Source organism: Thunnus albacares, chromosome 2 (genome assembly GCF_914725855.1).
Source record: "Thunnus albacares chromosome 2, fThuAlb1.1, whole genome shotgun sequence".
Taxonomy (NCBI): Eukaryota; Metazoa; Chordata; class Actinopteri; order Scombriformes; family Scombridae; genus Thunnus; species Thunnus albacares.
The window spans coordinates 24,669,674-24,690,879 of record NC_058107.1 but is presented as its reverse complement, the minus strand read 5'-3'; the positions used below and the strand labels follow the sequence as shown (position 1 = coordinate 24,690,879).

The 21,206-nt window shown below is 38.3% G+C and overlaps 1 protein-coding gene across 1 annotated transcript in view; it reads right to left on the bottom strand.

Annotated features, from left to right (window-relative positions):
• Nucleotides 1-21,206, bottom strand: part of ipo11 (importin 11) — a 126,046-nt gene that overhangs the window by 79,264 nt on the left and 25,576 nt on the right. Inside the window, exons 9-15 of the mRNA XM_044374512.1 lie at nt 18,567-18,637; nt 18,197-18,389; nt 16,285-16,437; nt 15,333-15,376; nt 13,125-13,215; nt 11,960-12,007; nt 9,671-9,776 (exon numbers count right to left, since the gene is read on the bottom strand). Coding sequence (XP_044230447.1) covers nt 9,671-9,776; nt 11,960-12,007; nt 13,125-13,215; nt 15,333-15,376; nt 16,285-16,437; nt 18,197-18,389; nt 18,567-18,637 — 706 coding nt within the window. The remainder of the gene's footprint in view (nt 1-9,670; nt 9,777-11,959; nt 12,008-13,124; nt 13,216-15,332; nt 15,377-16,284; nt 16,438-18,196; nt 18,390-18,566; nt 18,638-21,206) is intronic.

Sequence of the window (21,206 nt, the reverse complement as noted above, 5' to 3'; positions counted from 1 at the left end):
TTTAAAGAAAAACAAAAGGCAGCCAGAGCATTCTGATTTCCTACAAGCTTTTATGGAGGCTGAAACATATGGGATGGTTCCAACATGATGGTGATGGCAGTGCCAGTGGACAATGGCCATGGGCACATTCCCAGAGCTCTCTCTATAATCAGGTTCCAAACAACAGCTTGGCACCAGCACAATAACACTCAGTGGCATCACGAATAAATAATCAAATTACAGATGATTATCTGCTGTCACACTGACACTCATACAAAGGAAAATCTAGGACTCTGACCCTATTTGGTGTATTCTGGTGTATTTTAAACATCCTTTTTATATATGCAGTAGAAAACAAAACACAGTATATTTGAATGTTACTGCTAGTTTAAATTTGAACATAAACAAAATAAATCCTGACAATTGTTAGCATTATTTCTGACAACATTATAATCCATATGTTTATTATTCTTTCATGGCATTTGTTGGAGTGACTAAAAGATTAGTGTTCCCAATTCTGTATACAATATCAAGAATTGTGTGTGTCTGCAAATGACAAATACAGACTATTTGCTTGAGCTGGAGAGACTATTTAAGTCTATGTAAAGGAAAATCAGAGATTTCTTTTTAAACACATTATACGTGTTAAAAAATAATTGCTGAAAACACGTGAAAAGACTGAACTTTGTAGTACTGAATTGTGGAATTCGAGCGTTAAACTGTTTTTCACCATTTCTGACTTTTCAGGACTTTTTGGATGGGCCTGAAATGGTGGCTCTGTGGCGAAGCTGCCACCCGCAGCTTCAGCTTCAGCACTGGATGGGAGGTCCCCGGCCACAGGGAGAGCATTTGCTGGGCAGCGGTTCACCAAAAAGTGGCATGAGGCACTGTGAGAGGCAATTGCTCCAAAGGTAATAGCCACAATGAAGCTACTTTTCAGCAGATAAGTGAGTAATGTTAAGTACACCAAATTCCATTGAAAAAAACAATATAACATACCAATGACTGGTGATGGTTCGCTTGTTAACTAGTCATTTAAGTTACATTTTTACTGAAACAAGTCCAGATTTACCTACAAAATATGTGCTAAATTAAACAGTGGCTCCTAACATTACTTTATTTTTAAAATATCATCCATGTTGCTTGCTTTACACCCACAAACAGGGCCTATTTTAACATTGTGTATTTTTATACAGGAGTTTGGTAGGAGCGTTGTTGACTCACAGGCTGCTCAGTTGGGCCAGCGTTTCAGAGCTCAGAATACTGCTTATTTTTTCACGATTTTGAAACCTAATTTTATATACCTGGTGACTTTGTTTAATCATTCAAATTTGGCAGGGTGGTTAATAACACATTTTTCTGTGGTGTGACAAACTCGGAGCACATATTTATTATTGCTTTACGTGGACTTTAACAGTGTGCTGGCGAAGTGGAGGAAAAGCATGGAAAGGCAGAAGGACAGGCAGGTTGACAGGAGTAGTTGTCCATCAGTCTGGTCAAGGTTAGACACGACTCATCCACACTACAACTGTCTCCTCCTACATAACTTCACAATGCTGCTCATTCTTCTGGCAAACACATGGGATACCCACATGGACAAAACATGTACGAAAAATAGAAAATAAAAAAAAGCAGTATCCCAATTTCACATTTTCCGACACTTTGCTTCTATTCTGCTGACATTTTCCTAACTTATATTTTTATTGTATAAACATCATATACACGAGAAAGCCAGTTTCCTTAATAAAATAAGGTTATAGTTTTCAGACTGCGTGAAGAATCTCCTTCAGTCTGAGCGAATTATTATCAGTACATAAATCATACCACTAATGAAAAACATTTATTTCATTCATTTTTACCATGTCATCTGTGCTACCAGTGGTTTACTTTGCACCAAAAATGTCTGCTTAGAATAGTATTTTTGTATTGGGTTAAACAGGTGGTTCGAACAGGGTGTAATATTTTGTTCATCAGATAGGTATTCATGCGGCTTAATCCACATCAACACTTAATTGTAGCCTTTTAGTTACAGTGCTGCGAACAAATGTCAGTGCACTCACTGGGATTACAAGGCTGTTTATTTAATGGTGTCAACACCAGGTGAAAGACCTTGCAAGTCACAAAGGGAGCAGATACAAGAGGAAAATAACACTAAAATGAGTATAACTGTAAGGAAGGAAACCACAAAAATGCAGACCTCAACCAGACAACATTTATAATCAGGCAACAGTTTATTAGGGGTCATGACTCATAGGCACAGCTGTGTGAGATCTCTAATTCAGCAAACTAGCTTGCACATACTTCAGTAATAAAAGCCCATTGTGACTTTTGTTTTTGCTCATATTCCAACCATTTTACTTGTGTCAATTTTGTTAGGAGGATAAAAACAAACAGAAATATATCCATGATTGCGAAAACAAGTCATAAAGAAGGAATGAAGTTTAAGAGAACCAGAGCACAGAATCATTTTAGAGCATCTAGTGGTCACCCAGGGGTGAGCATGACCTTTCTAACAAAACTCCAGATGAAAGGTCAAGCTACAAAAGGCAATGTCAAAATGCCAGTATTCCACAGTATTGTATGCTGTTAAGTCTGACAGTAGAATGATGGAACACACTCAGTATCTCTGTGTCACTGTCTGTCTAGGTGACACAAAAGCTCCTTCTGGCTATTCAGAGATGTCAGTGTGAGTGATATTACGGGCGTTGGTTGTGTCCAAGTAGGAGTCGTATATTCTTCTTGTTTGTGTGTATGTGTGTATATGTGCACAAAGATAACTCGCTGTCATCTCTGAACACTCAGATGTTACGATTCATCACAGGTATGACTACTGTTTTGGCTGAGGCAGAGGTAGGAGGAAGAGATTGACAGCAAGACAAAATCTCAGTGTGTGCGGCAGTGAGTGCATAAATGTGCAGATAAGTGGTATGATTTGTGCACTGATAATTTATACATAGCTATTACCAAGGACTGTGAGGGAGTTTCCTCACACAGTCTGAAAACTATTATTTTACTCTATTAAGGAAACTGGCTTTCTAATTTATATGATGTTTATAAAATGAGGTTATGACAGAAACATGACAATTCCAATGCTTTGTAATCGCATGTAAACACACTGAATATAAAACAGAAGAAGCACCACATGAAGGCCTTAGGTAGTTGGAAATGGTGCTTGGTGTTTTTCTTAAAACGTATTCCCCTAAACTAGGAAAATGTCAGCAGAATGGAAGCAAAGTCAAAATCTCAGTGTGTGCAGCAATAAGTACATAAGTGTGCAGTCAGTATGTTTTTTTTGTGAAGTCATTTTTTTATACAAGGGAACTTACTGGCAACCTGAGGCTCAGCCACAGGTGTAAGTCACACACACAATAGTTTTGCTGATGAATATGGTTATTAAAATTAGATGTTCTCTTCTTCATAATAAGTACAGACTTTTGCACAGCTTAAAGTTAAATCAGTGAAACATACAGGCAAAAAGGCATCACCAAAGCTCAGAAGAGCAAAGTTTACTAAATCTGCAAATACAGAGGTAAACACATATCTGTCTTGTACATAGCTGACTTTTCAGACACAGTCAAGTGCGGGTCGATATTACTAAGAATTAATTACCTTGACTCAGTCTATCAGTCTAATATGCAGACTCCACCCTTGAGCACCAGACTAAGGACACCTAGACATCAACCAGCTTGTCAATATAGAGGCTCCACAGACAGTTAATGTCACATAGAGCACCTGGCTTCTCATCTGGACGTACATTTGTTTATGTCATTGTCTCACTGGCGGTCCAACTACAGGTCTGCATGGGGCATTATGGCCCACAGGTCCCACAAGACCCACAGCAGATGTTGGTGACATTTTCTCTTTTTTTCCCCCCCTCTCTCCTCAAGGCTGTGGGCAGGTATGACCAGACACTTGCAGTGTAGACTGTGTAGCCATTTACAGTATTAGCAAGCCATAACATGCCAAATGCATTTGCATGTATTTAGTTTAGTGTCTTTGTAATGTCGATCAAGAAGACAAGCTGTACTAAATGCTCCAACAGCCAATACCCAGAGGGCTAAAGAATGCAGACGACACAGCATGATGTGGGAATGCTGTCGTAGCTATGACAAATGTGCACCAGGCAGTATTATGAGTGTAAAATCACATATTGTTGCAGGACACAAAGACAGACGACAGTTACAGACAAAGAAGACAATTATAGAAAAAGTGTGTCAGCCAGAAAACCTGCTTTGAATGTGGCTCCTGGCAGATGCCAATGCAGGTATTGTCCTTCTGCCTCTCATATCATATATATGCCGAGTTGAGGACATATTTCAGCCATGGTATTTCTATGTTTTAACTGCTCTTATTCTTTACCTAGTGTTGCGAAACTAAAATTCAGAGACAAAAAGTAACCCTAAAACAAGACTTTTTTTTTTATTTGGCATTAGAGCAGACTGGTAGTACTTTAAGACCTAGATGCAATCTATACTCTAAAGTAGTGGTGCTGAAATATACCCTTAGAATCTGAACAGCTGGTCTTTTCTTCTCTGTCAACAGATCAACACAAATTTTTGTAACAACCTTGTGTGCCACATTAAAACAAGATTTAATTTAACAAGAAGCCATTTTGTCCATTTGTTTTGCAGGTATTTGGTCATAAACCAAAGTACTGGACACAAGTATTGGCATTCAATATATGTGTAGGCTGGTTAGCAGATGGTACAGTTGAAAGGCTTAGTGGTAATTAAATCCCCTACATCTAACAACAAATCATGTTACCAATACGGTACTGCAGAATGGTGGGGCTGTAACACAGCACAAGCACTTAAACACTTAAATTGGGGTGATGACATGTGACATGAGATAGGTGAGGTGGCTAAGGCCATAACAAGTAATCACAGATCTACCATTTCACAGTTAATGTCCTGGTCCCGACAAGTCCCTGATATCAATCCTACTGAATGGAATTTAGTTTAGAATGACCTTGAAAGCAGCATTTGTAGAAAGGAACCTCCACCCATCAGCCTTAGGCAGTTGTACAAAGTACTGAAGAGTACATGGTGAGCTCTGATACCAAGGCACTACAGGTCCCTTTTAAGTCTCTGCCACAAAATGTAATAGCTGTTAAAAAAGGTGGGCCAACACAGTAATGAACTGGAATTGAATTGTATCATTCTGATCACTGACTGTGGAAAATGTGTAAATAATGTGCAGATCAATTCCCCAGCATGCACACTTGCCCACCATATCAACTAAGACTGTGTATACAGATCATTTTAGAGCGAATGGAATGTGGAGGGTCAATGAGGTGTTAAAGGGTTCTGACACTGAAAATATGCTGCTTTAGAAATGAACTAAGCTACCGGGTGAAGGTGCACTGATGTATAATAACTTAATTTTGGTAAGATAAGGTTACAACCATGAATACATATACATGATACTAGCCCTGCTGATGATAAGCTACAGTTCCTCTTTATGTGACTTACTGTTTACCTATTTGAGACAGTGACTGGAGATGAAATGATTTTCTATGTGGTGGCTTTATAAACTAGACTTGCAGGTTTATTTTCTGACTTTTCAGATGTTTGAGAAAGTTTATTCTCATGACTAATGCAGTCCACTGGCAGTTGGGAATGAGGTACTGAATCGAGACAGGATTTGATGACACACTGACAACATGAGGACAGGCACAGTTGGGCAAACAAGCATTCAAGCATGTGTTCGTAAGCAAATGCACACATGCACGCACAAGAAGAAAAAAAAAAACAACACAAGCCTCTCATTGCTACAGAAGGAAGAGACTCCACTCAGTGAGGGAGACCATCAAAAACGTCCATGCTTTAATATGCATGCTGAATCTACATTCTTATTGAAGAGGCCTCTTCAAAAGACTCTGGGAACATCTAAAGTCTGACAGTCTGATTCAGCACCCCAGAACAGAAAAATCAATGGGAGGGGAAAAGTTCAACGGCTATAATTCATACAACTCATCTTGGCTTTACTAAAAGTTAAAAAATAACCCTTGTACAATGCAACAGATTATCTAATACCTCTGTTGTCTTAAAAATATACATTTTTTACAGTGAAAGGATAAGGCTTGATGAACAATTCCACTAAAACCAGCAATGAATTTATCTTACAAACAATTAAATGCGTAGCCTCTGCTTTATAATCACTCATGCCTCTGTGCCACAGAACTCTACTGTCATTTAAAAACTATTAAAAACACATGAAAAAGACAGATTTTTGTAACATTTCTTCATTATGAGCCACAAAGCACATGTATTTTATTTTTAAACCAACCCAAAAAAAACATTTTGATTCATAATCAGTTATTATTGTGCTACATTTCTACTTTCCAAAATTCATTTACAGGTCAGTCCATGTCAAATCAGATGAGGTTGTTGCAGCACCGACTCAGATTTTGTTCAGACCTTGTCTATATCATGAATGGGTCCCAAAACCAAGGCCTGTAAAATATTTCTGTTCAAATCCTATAGTTTCATATTTTTTCAGCCCTTTATATTAATTTTTTAGCCTCAAAAACACCTATATCTTGACAAGTATTGTTCCTAGCCTCACCAAACTTTGTAGAATGAAGAACAAGCGTGTTCTGTATGACAAAACCATTAAAAAGCCTGTACTGCATGTCATTTTATTTTCATAAGGCCCTAGATTTGGACAAAAAGTGCACAATTCCTAAACAAGACTGAATAAGGGTACTACAAACCCACATTTTCGAACCAATATGACATCAATCGTTATTTTCTCTGCAAATACAATCTTCTATTCATTTTGTGCCAATATTTGAGGTCTCTACCACCAATGGACATGAAGATATTATGAATAAAACAAGCCTTGGTGGCATATTTTGGTCATTTTCATTACTTCAATCAATATTTCAGAGGCTGGGACACACACAAGATAATAAGAGAAGACCCTGCTTCTTCATTATGGACATTTTCTAGAGTTAAAACAATGCCTTTATCTATGAAGGGAACATGGAAGGACATTGGCACTTTGTACATTAAATGACCATACATTAAGCTAATTCCACATACATTTTTATCTTCATACTAGCTACCCCACATACCATTTTGGTCCTATGAAAATGAGAGGAAAATGCTACCTCGCCTTGTTTTATTCATAATTTCTTCATGTCTATTAGTGGTAGAGACCTCAAATATTGGCGCAAAATTAGTGAAAGATTGTACCATATGGTTGCAAAAAAAATGGGTTTATAATACCCCTCATATCACTCTTGTTTAGGAATTTTGCACTTTTTTCCAAAGGGCCTTATAGAAAATCAATAGGCATGCAGTACAAACTTTCAATGGTTCAGTCATACTAAGAACATGTTTGTCTTCCATCCTACAAAGTTTGATGTGGTTATGAACAATACTTTAAGATATTAATGCCCAAACATGGCTTCCCAGATAAGGAGTTTCTGAGAGTGTAAAAAAGAAAAAAATATCAAGGGCCAAAAAGTTATAAAAAACATTGTAATTGAACATTTATTGAAATATTTTACAGGCTTTAGTTTTGGGACCCAAATTTTATATAGTCAAACTCTGAACAAAATCTGAGATGGTGCTGCAACCACTTTCCTGGATTCTGTCTGATTTGACACATAATGACCCTTACACTGTGAGTTTCTCTCTGTACTTTTCATCTGTTGGTGGGGAGAAGAGATTATTAGTGTACATGTTTGTTTGTATTAGTACAGACTGACATCACTAGTCATTTCACACTGTGCTTTTATGAGCTCACATGTTCAAATACAGAAAATCAAATACAACTTTGAATATCAAAAGGAAAATCCGGGGAAAGTGAATCAAACAAGACTAAGGCTGCGTTCAGAATGACATCAGCCTAACATGCAAAGACGCAGTCCGGCAGTGCCAACACAGAGTTTCAGCAAAAAACACGCAGGGTCATCCAGCAGAAAAACTGAACTGGGCTCAAGCGACAATACCATCCCTAGAGCCACGCCACTACTATGGCTAAAAAAAGAAAAAAGAAATAAGGACCCATGTAGAAAGTGGAGAGGTTACTTGCACCTGCACTGAGTGCTAGCAGAGTCACTGTGACATCAGAACGTCTGCACTCTGACGTCAGCAGCATCGACCTGAGTGGCTGACCTTTTGAGTGCTGCCGGCTTTTTGTTTTGACTGTCTTGGGGTCTGTGTGAGCAGAGCGCTTCTTTGTTCTTCATATCACTCGCAACAGCTCTAGCCACTCTCCCTCTTTTCCATCACTTTTTAAATGTATCTCCCAGCACACTGTTTATTGTTACTGCGTCCAGCTGTCAGCAGAGCCATGACGAGGTAGATTCTCAGGTTGTGCTACTGTTCCTCTCGTTTCATCTGCCTGTTAAGAGTGCTGCTGTTGTAGAGCGACTAAGTGAATATGACCACAAGACATCAGGCTACTTATGAACCTTTTGGCATATATTGACTGTGCAGCTGATCCTAATCAATAGCTGGACAGAGGTTAATAGTCAATTAGTTTGAGTTTAAGACGCCAGTAATGTCTGATAATGAGCACACATACAGTAAAACAAACACCCATTTAAAAAGAACTGCTTAGCTTCTTCAGTATTCAGTATTATTGTTGTTTTGTATGTTTGTATGTGTATTGTATGTTTAAGTCTGTTTGACACAGGCATGGCAAAATGTGGCAAACAAGTATCATCGCCTGTGTCACGGTGATGCATTAAAAATATAATATTGCACACAAAGATCCCAAAGGAAATTATATACACCTGTACAATACATTGCAATTCAATTTGATAACAATACAAACACCAGTACTACCAAAGCAATAAAAACTTCCTTTGGGAAGTCTATTACAGTCAACTTTTGTTGAGATTTTGTCAGACAGAAAGTGACTCAACTCTGCAGTAATTTTTGAAACCAGAGTGGTGTTTTGGATTAGAGAATAATTTTGTTAACTTATTATTTTTCAATGTGAGGTTATGAGGGAAATCTGATGCAATACACTACCAATATCCAACCAAAAACTCACATTAAACAATATTATGAGTTTCACAAATAGTGTTTAATACTATTCAGTGGGGGGGGGGTGGTTAGCAGCCACACCTGTTTAGCATCGTCAGGTTAGGCTAACCCATTGTTGCTAACTTTGGAGCTAACCCCCTTCACTTTTCCAACAGTTGGGGAAACAACAGACATGACTTTTTTCGGTCTTGACAAGCTGCAGCATTTATTAACTGACACAATGTAGTCTGTACCGTACAGTTACTGCCATATTGACAACTTACTGCTAACCTTTTCCTCTGCTCCGCTTGCATTCACCATCATCATTTTTCTGACGCTTGCTCTCTTGCTTAACCACTCACTCGCTTACGCACTGCCCTATTCCTTAAAAAAGGAGTTACGCTACCTGGAGTTCCCCAGGCAACGACACATTTTTGGCATTTAAAAAAAATATTTTTTGGCCTGGCAAGGGTTCTTGTTCCCAGTACTATTGTAGGGAAAACACTGGTATTAGAGCGCCAGCACATGTATTTTCATCCATTGTATTGTTTTGTGTATAGGAAATGGTTTTATCATTATTATCCATTACTTTGCGTGACTCATGATACTGTAGAATACCATGTTGAAGGAAAAAGAATAAAAGATGTTAAGAAAAATTAGTTGAATTTTCAACAGAAATGGTACACTTCGCATGCATCACACAATACCTGTGATGGCTGACTTGTAACTCTCCAAGAAGCTGATTCTTGAACCACTGGTCAAAGTCCACGTTGTCAAACAGCTCATAGGCTGCCAGTCCCACTGCGTTGTATACTACAGACAAAAGAACCAGGAAATCGTTATAATTCAGTCGATTAAAAAGTGAAACACACAAAAAGGACATTAGCAGTCTGACTTATAAAGAAAGTTATCAAGAAAAGGACATACAGACCATTCAAAACAAGCTCATGGTCCTAAAATGAGCTGTAGAACACTAAAGCTGGAGTCATTCATGTTATTGGACAGTTTTAAAAGGAAGTTACTGGATATTGTCACTGAAACATTTTCTAGTTTCATTGTATAATTTTTAATCACACTACACCATTCATCGCTTGTTAGGTTTTATTATTTCAATGTTTTTAATTCGATTTTTTTATGTAGGCTCAACTCTTGCAACAAAACAGTGACAGACTCACAAACTCAGCTGAATCTGCTATAATTCCGTCCTATAAATATGCCCACCATAGTCAACATATCACAAAATATGGGGAGAAATTTGGCCACAGTACATTGCTGGCAAGTACATCAGTAACAGGGATATAACAGAAGCACAAAAAGGGGCACTTCAGACAGAAAGTGGAGTAATAGTGGCAAAAATGTAGAACAGGGCACTAAAAAGAATAAAACAATAGAAGATGAAAACAGCAGACAGTGAAAACAAAGAGAGGGAGAAATCATACAAGTGAAATACATGTTTACTGTTATTAGTTCATATTTTTAACAGCATTTATTGTACATAATTTGGCAATGCATCGGTTCATTTAGCATTCACACTATTTAGTAACACAAACAAAATTTAAAAAGTGATACATTTCGTAATGGCAAAAAAGAATCTGAAAGACAGAGAGAGAAGCAGAGGAAAAAATGGCAAGAATAGGAAGAGACCTCTGTAGTGTGTGGTTCCTTATTATTCTTAATTCTATATTAGCGCTTTGATTACTGACAGTTTAACTTTCCTTTGGAGTAAAGTTTATTTATTTATTCGTCTACAACACTGCTTTATATGAGTTGTTCATACGTTTCCAATTGTTTTTAGTGGTCCAAAAAATGATCTCAGATGGCTAATAAAATATATTAACTCAGTTCTAATGTGCAATATTTTGGAAAGAGGCAGTCAACACCCTGCCAATGCAGTATTAAAATAACAAAGGTGGAACAGATAGAGGGGCTAAAAAAAATGTATGTTAACACCTCATGGATGTCTGGAGTAACAACAATTATATCCCTGCTACAAGGATGGTTCATACCTTTTGAATGCCAGTTAGCAGCATTTGTCAGCTATAACAATGGCCTCAGCAGGTGGTCATTTTTTTACAGCAAATATGGTTAATACACAACACTGTCTTTTACATATAATAAATGTATTTATAGCACATAGGATGGACTAACGTGCATGTTTCTCTTCAGCTCACTTAAGCAAGCTCAGGCATACAATATTGGGTTGGGAAACACAGATTCTCTTTTCGCAGAAGTATAATTAATGTCACAGTATAATATTATTAGCACTATTATAATTGCTATTACAATGATTTAATTTATTCTGTTTGTGAAGAAATCAACACATGCTGTTATTAAGTGCCTCTTTGCTCTTCAACCGGTTTTAGCTCTCACAGACACAATTATCTGATGCTGCTGCTGCCACAATACAGCTTCATCATCTAGTTATGTCTGCTATTTCATCAACACTGTCAACAGACTGCTGAGATCTCTACAGGCATCCAGTTTTAACATAGGCCCTCTTAGCAGGCAATCCCAAGTGTCTGTGATTTAGTTGTGTATGCCATATAAACAAACCCGCGAACGGCAGCCCCAACCTGCCAGAGAGTTATAAATATTGCAAGGAGATAGAGGGGGGGGGAGACGGCTTTGAAGTCCAGAAGGAAAGGAAAAGAGTGAGCGAGCAGTATGGCAAGAAGGGGTCACCTAATGTGAATGCAACCAAAGAAAGGAAGCTATGGTTACAATTATCATTTTAATGGAAATTTTTGAGATCAGCCTTAAAAGTTCATATTTTGAATCTTATTTTATTCACACTTTGACAACAGTGAATATTTTGCATCTGTAGTCGTCTTAATTCATTTGCCAACATTCACAATTTGTGCTGGAGATAGAGAATAAGTAAGATAGAGTAATGTTAACAATATCAGACTTTGAGATTCAAAGACATGTCATTTAATGCCCCTGGCAGATGATAATAGTTACTGAACCACCAGGAGAAAGTGAAGCATTTAACTCACCTGCATCCTTCATTAGCAGCTGAACAGGGTCTTCCACATTGGTTGGGCCTGCAAAGACATACATACACTGTGTCTCATTTCAGTGACAAGACAGACTGCATTTGGAGGATGTGTGTTTGAGCCATGTTCATACTGTTTGTCAATGATGAAAAAGAATTGGAGGATTTAAGGTGAACAAATCATAACACAGCTACTATTTTCATTCACTCCACTATATCAGTCTTGTCTCAGCCATTTCACTGGTCTGCTTTCTCCCTCTATTAGTCTTTGTTGTGTACTTAGATCTCAAAATCAATAGCTGACTGCGTTCAACCATAGAATTACCCAATCTGGCTTCTTCCTTGCTCCAACTGAACCAATTTCCACTCTGTCACTTGAAAATGAAAGCACCCAGGCTGTAAGCAAACCCTGTAATCCACCCATTTGAGCAACGGCGCTGCTAACTAAGCGAGAGAACAAGACTGCACTACCAGAACCACCAGGAGACAAGAAGCAGTGTGGTTTGTGTATGTGTGTATGTGACCACTCGGTGGAGGTTGTCACAAGGGAACTTGAGGGTGATGAAAAGGCTTCCATGTTACATATACTGTGATTGCTGAAGGCAACATGAACTAAACTACATGCTTTGCTGTTTTGTGATATATAAAATATGTATCACTTCCTCTGAGAAAACAAAACTATATTCCATTAAGGAAAATATGCCATGAGCACTGAGGCCTATTTTGTATTGCAGGGAAACTGAGACATAACATATGCAAAGTAAGGCAATTTTATCTATATAGAATCTCTAAAACACAAAGGCAATTTAAAATGCTTTACATAAAGGTACTTGAATGCATTCAGACAACATTAAAATGTATAAGTAATGTATAAGTAAGATCAAATAGATTTAAAATGGATCTTTATGATATCAATGGGGTGGAAAACTATGAGAAACACCTCTCAGTATAAAGCAATAAAATTCAACAGCACCATAAACTACATCCTCCAAAATTATTGCAGAGCTGCATTAGACTGCATCACTCTTAGTTAGGTGTACCTAATAAACTGACAAATTAGCATACATTTTCCCCCATTGAAAGGGTGATAAAAAAGTCTGCTGAGTAAAAGAGCAGAACATGTTTTATTTTGCATGTAATTGTTCTTGAATGGACATTTAACTGACCCTGGAGATTCTGAACCATATCCAGAAGCACTGGCGTCAGGGTCTGGCTGTAGTTGTGGAAGATATCCAGGAACAATACTTCAGTACAAGGCTGAATAGAAGAAGAGAGAAGAGCAGACCAAAAGAAAGACAATTAAATAGCAAAATAGATGGTGTGCAACGTACAAGCTTTCATTGTATATGGAAGCCACCACAGTCATTGATTTGTTTTTCTCCTGGTTCAATCATAGCAGCCACCTGTGGTTTTGGTGGGCACTAAGTGGTGGTGGTGGGTAGGGAGCTCTAAAATTGTAAAACGGAAATCAGTGCATACCCTCTATAAACACAAATTAAAGTAGGCATGCACAAACACACACAAACAATGGCAACAATGCCTCAGTTCAATAGAAAGTCAATGTGACATTTTCAGGGGATTTTTGTGCTTGTGTCGTCAAACAGAGAAATGATAGACCACCCAGTGGTTTATTGGTTTTAGATGTCACAAAAACAATCAATACTGAGTAAAGGTGTAAGAAATCTGAGAACGTGTACTGAACCCATTATGATGACAAGCTATATCCTGTATCCTGTGTGCCTGTGACATCTCACAGCATGTAGGTGTAACATTTACACCCTGGTGGCAAAAGGTCAAAGGTCAGATGACACTTCTAAAAAGCCAATCCACCGTGATGAGATTAAGACAAAAACAAAACACTTGTTATGTTGGGAAAATATAGACAGGTGGTAATATTGATACTGTAGGTGAAGCTCATCTATAATCAGCAATTGCAATTGGTGATCATGGAAGGAATAGATGAACAGTGACATTTCATCAATTAACCATCCTGAGCAAATCCCTTCACCACAATGTGCTGATACTAAGGTCAAAATAGGGCATGGACTGTAGTGAAAAGTGACAGACCTCTGAGTAATCAAGACATACAAATGCAGGAATGTATGTGTATTAAGATGCTACTTTAGTACAAAATATGAGCTATCCCCTGCCACCTACAGTAACCCTTCTGTATGTACTCCAGTGAGAGAAGAGGTATGAGAAATCAAAACTTAAAAAAAAAAAAAAAAAAAATTCGCAATGCTGATTAAAACTCTTAGTCCACTCTACAATGTATAATTAAACCCCTTTTAGTTGGGCAACTGGTGTTAATACCTTTAAAAGTGTTTATCAGTGGATGCATTTTATCAAAAATATATTGCTGACCTATCAGAGAAATCTTAATCATTAATTAGTAATTAGTTTTCATAGACTGTAATGTCACATGTTTCTGTTGCGGTGGGTTTTAAATGAATGTGAACTTTTACAGCAAGACCTCAGGATTCAATGTCTGAATGCTCTTTTGTAGTTCAAAAGAAACAGGAAGGCAGAGCTTTGTCATCTGGAGTGATGAAAGTAAACAGAATGGGGCTCAGCACAAAGCGGGAAGAAAAATGATGTGTAGACTGAAAAAATAAGACATTGGATAAGAGATTATGTAGTGAGTCAGAAGAACAGCTGAAGATAAGACACTGCCAACTAACTAGGCTCAGCCACAGAGAGATGCTCTAAAGCCCTGGAGACCACTAACTGTTTTATGATGCTGCAATGTATACTCTCTGCTCAGGGCCGCCATATAAAATACTGCTTTTAAATTTTTTTTTTTTTTTAAAACGTAGCACACACTAAAATAATACATATGACAATATGTTTCACACCAGTCCCACTGAAATAGAATCTTCTGATGTTATGGTTCTTTTAATCTACGTTTTTATGGTTTCAAGGACAGACTTAAAAATCAACTTCTGTTGTTTTTTTCCCCACTTTAGTCCAGGCAACCTCGCACAGTTTTATCCTCTTTTATACAAAGGGGAAAGAGTTTTTTAAACAACTTTCCTCTCACTTTTCTTAGATGCTGTCAAAGGCCCATGGTGTAGTTATTGCAATGATATTATGTGGGAAAGGTTGAGTTTTTCTTCTTTATGATAGCAAGTCTGTTGTGTTATAACCACCCATCACCATTTGCCACATATATACACAAGAACAGTGGATATGACAGTGTGTGTGTTATTTTGCTCATAGTTATTACACAGAGGTATGTTAATATGATCAGGGAGTGGTGCCTCTTCAACATAGATATGGAGGACAGCTTGTGGAGTTTGTGTTTCCCCACCTCTCAGATGAAGATATAACAGGTTTATTCCTTTGTGTGTTTGTGCGACTGTGTTTTTACTTACCCGTAGACTGTATTTCCAAGAGTCACCACCTGTTTCCTCGACAGCTAGAGAAGAGAAGACAAGACAAAAGACGACAAGACAAGAGAAGAGAAGACAAGACAAGAGAAGACAACAATGTCAGAGCTGACTATTGGTGTCCTACAGAGAGCATGATCAAGGGAAAGGGGCCCACACTATATTCTTATATGACAAAAGGTTATCCATTAGGAAATGCTCGTCTGGAGATTATAGCTGAGGCTACACAACCGGAACACTTTTCCATCTTGTCTGAGCAGAAGTATTTTTAAAAGGACCTGAATCAAAATGTCAACATGCTGAATTTGTGCACGGGGCTCTTGGCTCGGTCGTTTACACAGAGTTGTGTCTGAGTGGTCAGTGTCATTACATCACGTCTGAGAGGGCACTGGGCTGCAAGGAAAATAAAATCTGTTACTGAGAGGGATGAGTTCTCACCGGCTGCCATAGCAATAACCATCACTAAAATCTTTTCCCTGTAATCTATCTCGTTGAGCATTTTTCTAAGAGGAATCCGCATAAGCAATTTATTAAAAAGTGCAGTTGTGTGGAGTGTTGCTGCTTGAGATAAATCTCTGAGATAAATGCATACCGTAATACTCCATTACAACAGCACAATAACACTGATAATGTTTTATTTTTGTCTGCAGATAACACAATTCAAGAAATTATATGGTCTGATATTTTTATGTTCAGTGCCTCACCTTACTGCGTCAATACAGCATCACCACTACGTCAGTGCATCAATAAAATAAACAATGAACTCTGGTGAAGTCTGCACCAAAAGCCATATTGCTGACTTCATGAACTGTAGAACTGGCTAACCCTCACTGCTCTGGACTTCCTGAGAACATGCCTGTTAAGTCTGTCAGTCCGTGAGTTCAGATAAGTCTGGACATTTGGATTCAGCCTGTGTATCTGGGGATGTGCTATTTACCAAAGCTCTCAGGGTCCTCTTCCCACATTGCCAGCTCTTCCTCTGTGAGAAGGAAGTAGTGTGAGACCAGCCGGCGTCCGATCTCAGTCAGCGTGGGGTGTGTGAAGAATGCTGTCTTGATCTTGTGGGCCTCAAGACTCTCTGGTTTACTGTCTGGAAGAAGGGAGATGTAGGAAGAGAGGAGTGACAGTGAAATAAAGAAAAAGAAAGACTAAGAAGGAATGACATTTTGATTTACTATTAATCTGTCAAACGCCGAGTCGAATACAGTTCATACAACACCACAGTGCAGTCTTCTATTTGTACTTCTCTGTGCTCCTCAGCTTTAAATCTAATTTATGGTGGAATTCAGAGTAATACCAAAATGATCAATCAGCACAAAGTACATTAGTTATATAGGATTTCTAAAGATAAAAGTAGGTATAATGGCCATTTTACCATGTTCAAAGTCCCTAAGCCACTTAGTCTGCCCAGTGTCTTCGTTTTTAGACTTGTGTTAGACTGAATTAAATCCTATTTTCTTGTGAAAACCCATAAATCCATAAGAGGCAGGGAAAAAGCTCAATGAAAACTTATTTGAAGTTATATAAAGCCTGGTCCAATATCAATTTGTTATCACCCTCTATCTAATGTACACACATTGCAGATTTCTCTAAATCTTAGCACCATGTTTTAGAACACTTCATCCATGTGTGCATTAAAACTGCCTTATGTTGGAGCATACTGTATATAGTGCCAAAAACTGGCTCAGTCAGTGACAAAAAAGGGAATCACACATGAATAAAGTAACATTTCTTGTCAACTTAAGATAAAATAATGTAATGTTACTCAGCTAGGTCAGTAGTGATTACAGTATGTGTGGATGAGTGTGGTGTGTGATGCGTGCAAACAAAAACTAAACTGGCTGATGGAGGCCTGGGAAGAAGAGAAGAGTAATGGTGATCAAGATAGCAAAAGGAGTAGTTTAACTAATCATCTGGTGTGAGTCATCTTCTCTAGTCTCCTTACCAACTTTAAAATGAAACTATTTTACTCCAATTTGTTATGAAAAAAAGTGAGGAATGTTTATTTTAACAGCCAAAGTGCATCAAGCATTTTAGGAGGAATATTCAGGTAAGGCAAAAGCAGTTAATTCTGAGCCAATACCCAACCGGACAGATTACTAGTTTTTTCCGGTGGTAAAACCTTCACTTTACCTGTGGCCCCGACCCCCATGTCATTACTGGTTCAGTGCAAAGGGCCCTGTTGTATTACTCTCAGACACTTACTGTCTGTCTATCTGACTGACAGCATGAGCCTAATAAATAAGTCAGATGGCTGCTCTGCACTGAGCTGTGTCAGTCAAGGCTTAACTTGCTCTTGAGCTATGTAACCTTGCTACTCGAAATACTGGTGTATCTAGAACGAGGAATATAAGCAAACGGACTCGACTCAGAGTGAGACCGATGTCAGAGCATACTAATACACTGGGAAGAAACAAAGGCATTAACACAAGAACCACTACCAACTAGCAATTACTTAGGAAAAAGAGGCACACAATAAAAGGCACACCAAAGACCATAATAGTTGCCAGAACAAAGGCTGAGCAGTGTGCTAATGAAGCACTGGAGGCCTCTGATAGATTGAAATAAACATGAGCCATAGTGACATACAATGAAGCTGATGGTATAACTGTGTTATGCTTTTCAAAACACTGTCAATGATCTGCTTTGAAAAGCTAGTGGCATTTTTTGTTGGCCTCTGAATCACAGACCTTCAATTCAGATTTCCTTTCAATCTTCTTTCTCATCCATGTCTGCAATTCTTATTACTTCCTTACTTTTTTATTTTCTTATGTTAACTCTTATCACTTCATGCTTCCTTTACTCTCCAACTCCCTTAATCCTTTCTCATCCAAGCCCTCATATCCTACCATCTATGTTCTTGGCAGGTTTGTAGGCATCATTCTTAACGATCATCTTGATGAGGTTCATGCACTGGACAATGAAGCGTTCAAAGGTCACTCCCTCCCCAGCAGGTGTGAACACGTAGCTGACAGCAAATTCCAGGGAACGCTGGATAAGGGGTATAAATGCACACGGATGGTACTCTAGGAAATCTAACAACTGCATAGACAGGAGAGGAATACAAAAGAGGAGAGACATGGGGAAAGTGGAAATGAGAAAGATGAAAATTTGTTAGATTCTATAACTGTACACCAATATCTACAACATATTTATTATTTTAAAAAGCAGACATTTGTCATTTATTATCATCGCACCACATGGCGTCTCACAACTCACAACTTTAGTGTACAGAATGATCGTCTTCTCCAGTTTTTCTCTGCATGTGCTATCTGGACCAACTTGCCGACCTGAAACACAATCACACAGCAATGTCACTTAACAGCAGCATGATACTTGATAAAATACAGCATCACAGTTCATTGTGTGTATTTTTGTATTATACTGATTTTTGTTTCCTTGGGCTATTATCATAATTAGCCAATATAGAGATGGTCCATAGTTATTACATTTAAATCCAACTAATTCAGCTTGACGATAATGTGATTTAGTAGACAGCAAAAGTATGCTAATGAGTAATGAGATTACTACATTATTTTTTCCAACCATCATATAAAAAAATATTTATATCCAAGATGACACTGCACATAATAATAATCATGTCTTGACCCTAAAAGTAGATCCTGACTTAAACATGGTTATAGCGTTCTTTCTATGGTCATAGACAAGTAGAATGACAACATTTTTTGCTTTTACATCCAATAGATTTCAATTAATAGTAATAAAAGCATGAATATACAAATAAAATATTATGCCTTAGAGGAGTAAATATGTTTGGCCCCATTGAAACTCATTAAAGAAAATGAGGGGTGGACTGTCAAATGTGATAGTAGCATGTTAACAACGTTAATGCTGACACGCTGGCAGCACTATAGCATGTTGTGTTGAAATTCTAAAAAGGTTCACTGCACAAAGCCAACATATATAACAACTGCATCAATTGTTAATGAGATTTTAAACTGAGTCACAATTAATTCAGAGAAAACTTTTCAGCATGACAAAGGACGTTAAATGAGAATCTTTTATTAACTGGGGTCTGATCTTTGCTATTCAGTTCAATCAATCAAAATGACCAACCTTGTGTAAAAGTGTGATTAATGCCGGGTTCAAACTGCACATAATTTTTGTCTGATAAGATGTCACTGTCAAATTAGGAGATTATAGTGTCATAAATTCTTGCTGTGGCTTGGCCAAGAAAAACGACAGACCACACGTTGGTACCAGACCAATCAAAGCTTGCCGTCTTTCACGACCTGTGTGATGACAATTGAAGAAGGTGCCAGAGACCGACTTCCAGGAACAAGAATGTAAACAAAAAATGGTGTCTGAAGTGGTGTGTATGATATTGGCTGTCTGGTTGCCATAGCACCATGAACCTTTTCCTCTGTTTCACAGTTCCACCTAGCAACATCATCATCATTCCTCTTTCACTTTGGCATGCTTACAGTTCAGCTTGGAAGAGCGTTCTGCGCACCTATTGGTCAACGTCATGGAACAAGTTGTGGAGGTTGTACTCAGTGAGAGAAGGTAAAAAAAAAAAAACTGACATGCTAGTCTTTTTGTTGGGACGTTGTGAAGCAGCCCAGATGCCGCATCGGTTGTTGTCCACTATGATACACTACACGGGATAAACTATCGATTGTCATGCCTGATGTTATTACCAGGCTAATATTGTGTAGTCTGGACCCAACATAAGTGGGAGCGAGATTACAGGAAGGTCAGTAAAAGAAACTTTTCACTTTTCTTCAAGGTCAAATGCCCACTTCACCCTGCTGCCTTGTGAGAGTCCCATGAACCCATTACAAGCTTCTGTGTATATAATAAAGTACAGTAATAAAAGAGCCCAAAAATGAACATGAGTGAGTCCCTCTGAGGTAAATTTCAGCTCCATAAAACCGCTCATGATGCTAGAGCCAATAAAGATGTCCCATGTAGTTTACTTCTTCATCAGCCTCATAGATGAAATCGGCCGAGACAATAACAGTCTCTGGCATACCTCCAATTATTTGCCAGGGTCATCATTTCCTCTGCCCTAATACATACACATTCACTGATCTAAAGTGACACTAGATCGACTAAAAAGGTCAAATGGCTCCACAATTGCTTTGTCTCTACTTTCAGATTTTGCACAGATAAGGGATTATGTAGATCAAAACACCAGTGCATTTTATTGACTTTGTGTCCTTGCTTTATTTCCTTGTTTGCAGGTGTACAACAGCTCGTAATGTGAGCAGATGTTGTGTCTCAAAGCCGCAGAGGTCATAGATCTGAACCAAAAGCCTCCCCCCAGTAAAATCCAATGACAGAGATAAAAAGATAGAAAATTAAGGAAGACAGAAAATTTTCCCCTTGAAGACATAACACAGCTACACTGAAACAAAAGGATATTCACTATTTCTGACATGATATGTAGTCTGGCAAAAAAGTTTCAACGATTAAGTGACAAACAGTAACAGACAGGTGACCTTAGTTGGAGGACAAAAATCTAACAGGAAGAGCCAAACATCTGAGTGGACCACAAATACTGTCCCAAAAACACCAGTTTATATAGCTGACCTTATCAGGCTGTGCAGAGCTGATATTTCTCCCAAGCCCAGCAGTGAGCTGCCTCCCCTTTCGCCTGTCTGCCAGACCAAAATACCGACAGGACCTATGACCCTGTCTCTGCTGCCATCACCAAGTAAATATTGGAAGTGATAGTTGTGGCTGATATCTCAAATTATATGATTTACCTGCATCTGCTGCTATTGCAGCTCATGGAGTTTTGTCTGAGGTTTATCTCTTACTGATGGTGACATCACATAGTTGAAGTGAGATAAAGCTGGGGTAGTTACCACTCAAAAGGGTTTAAAAAAAAAA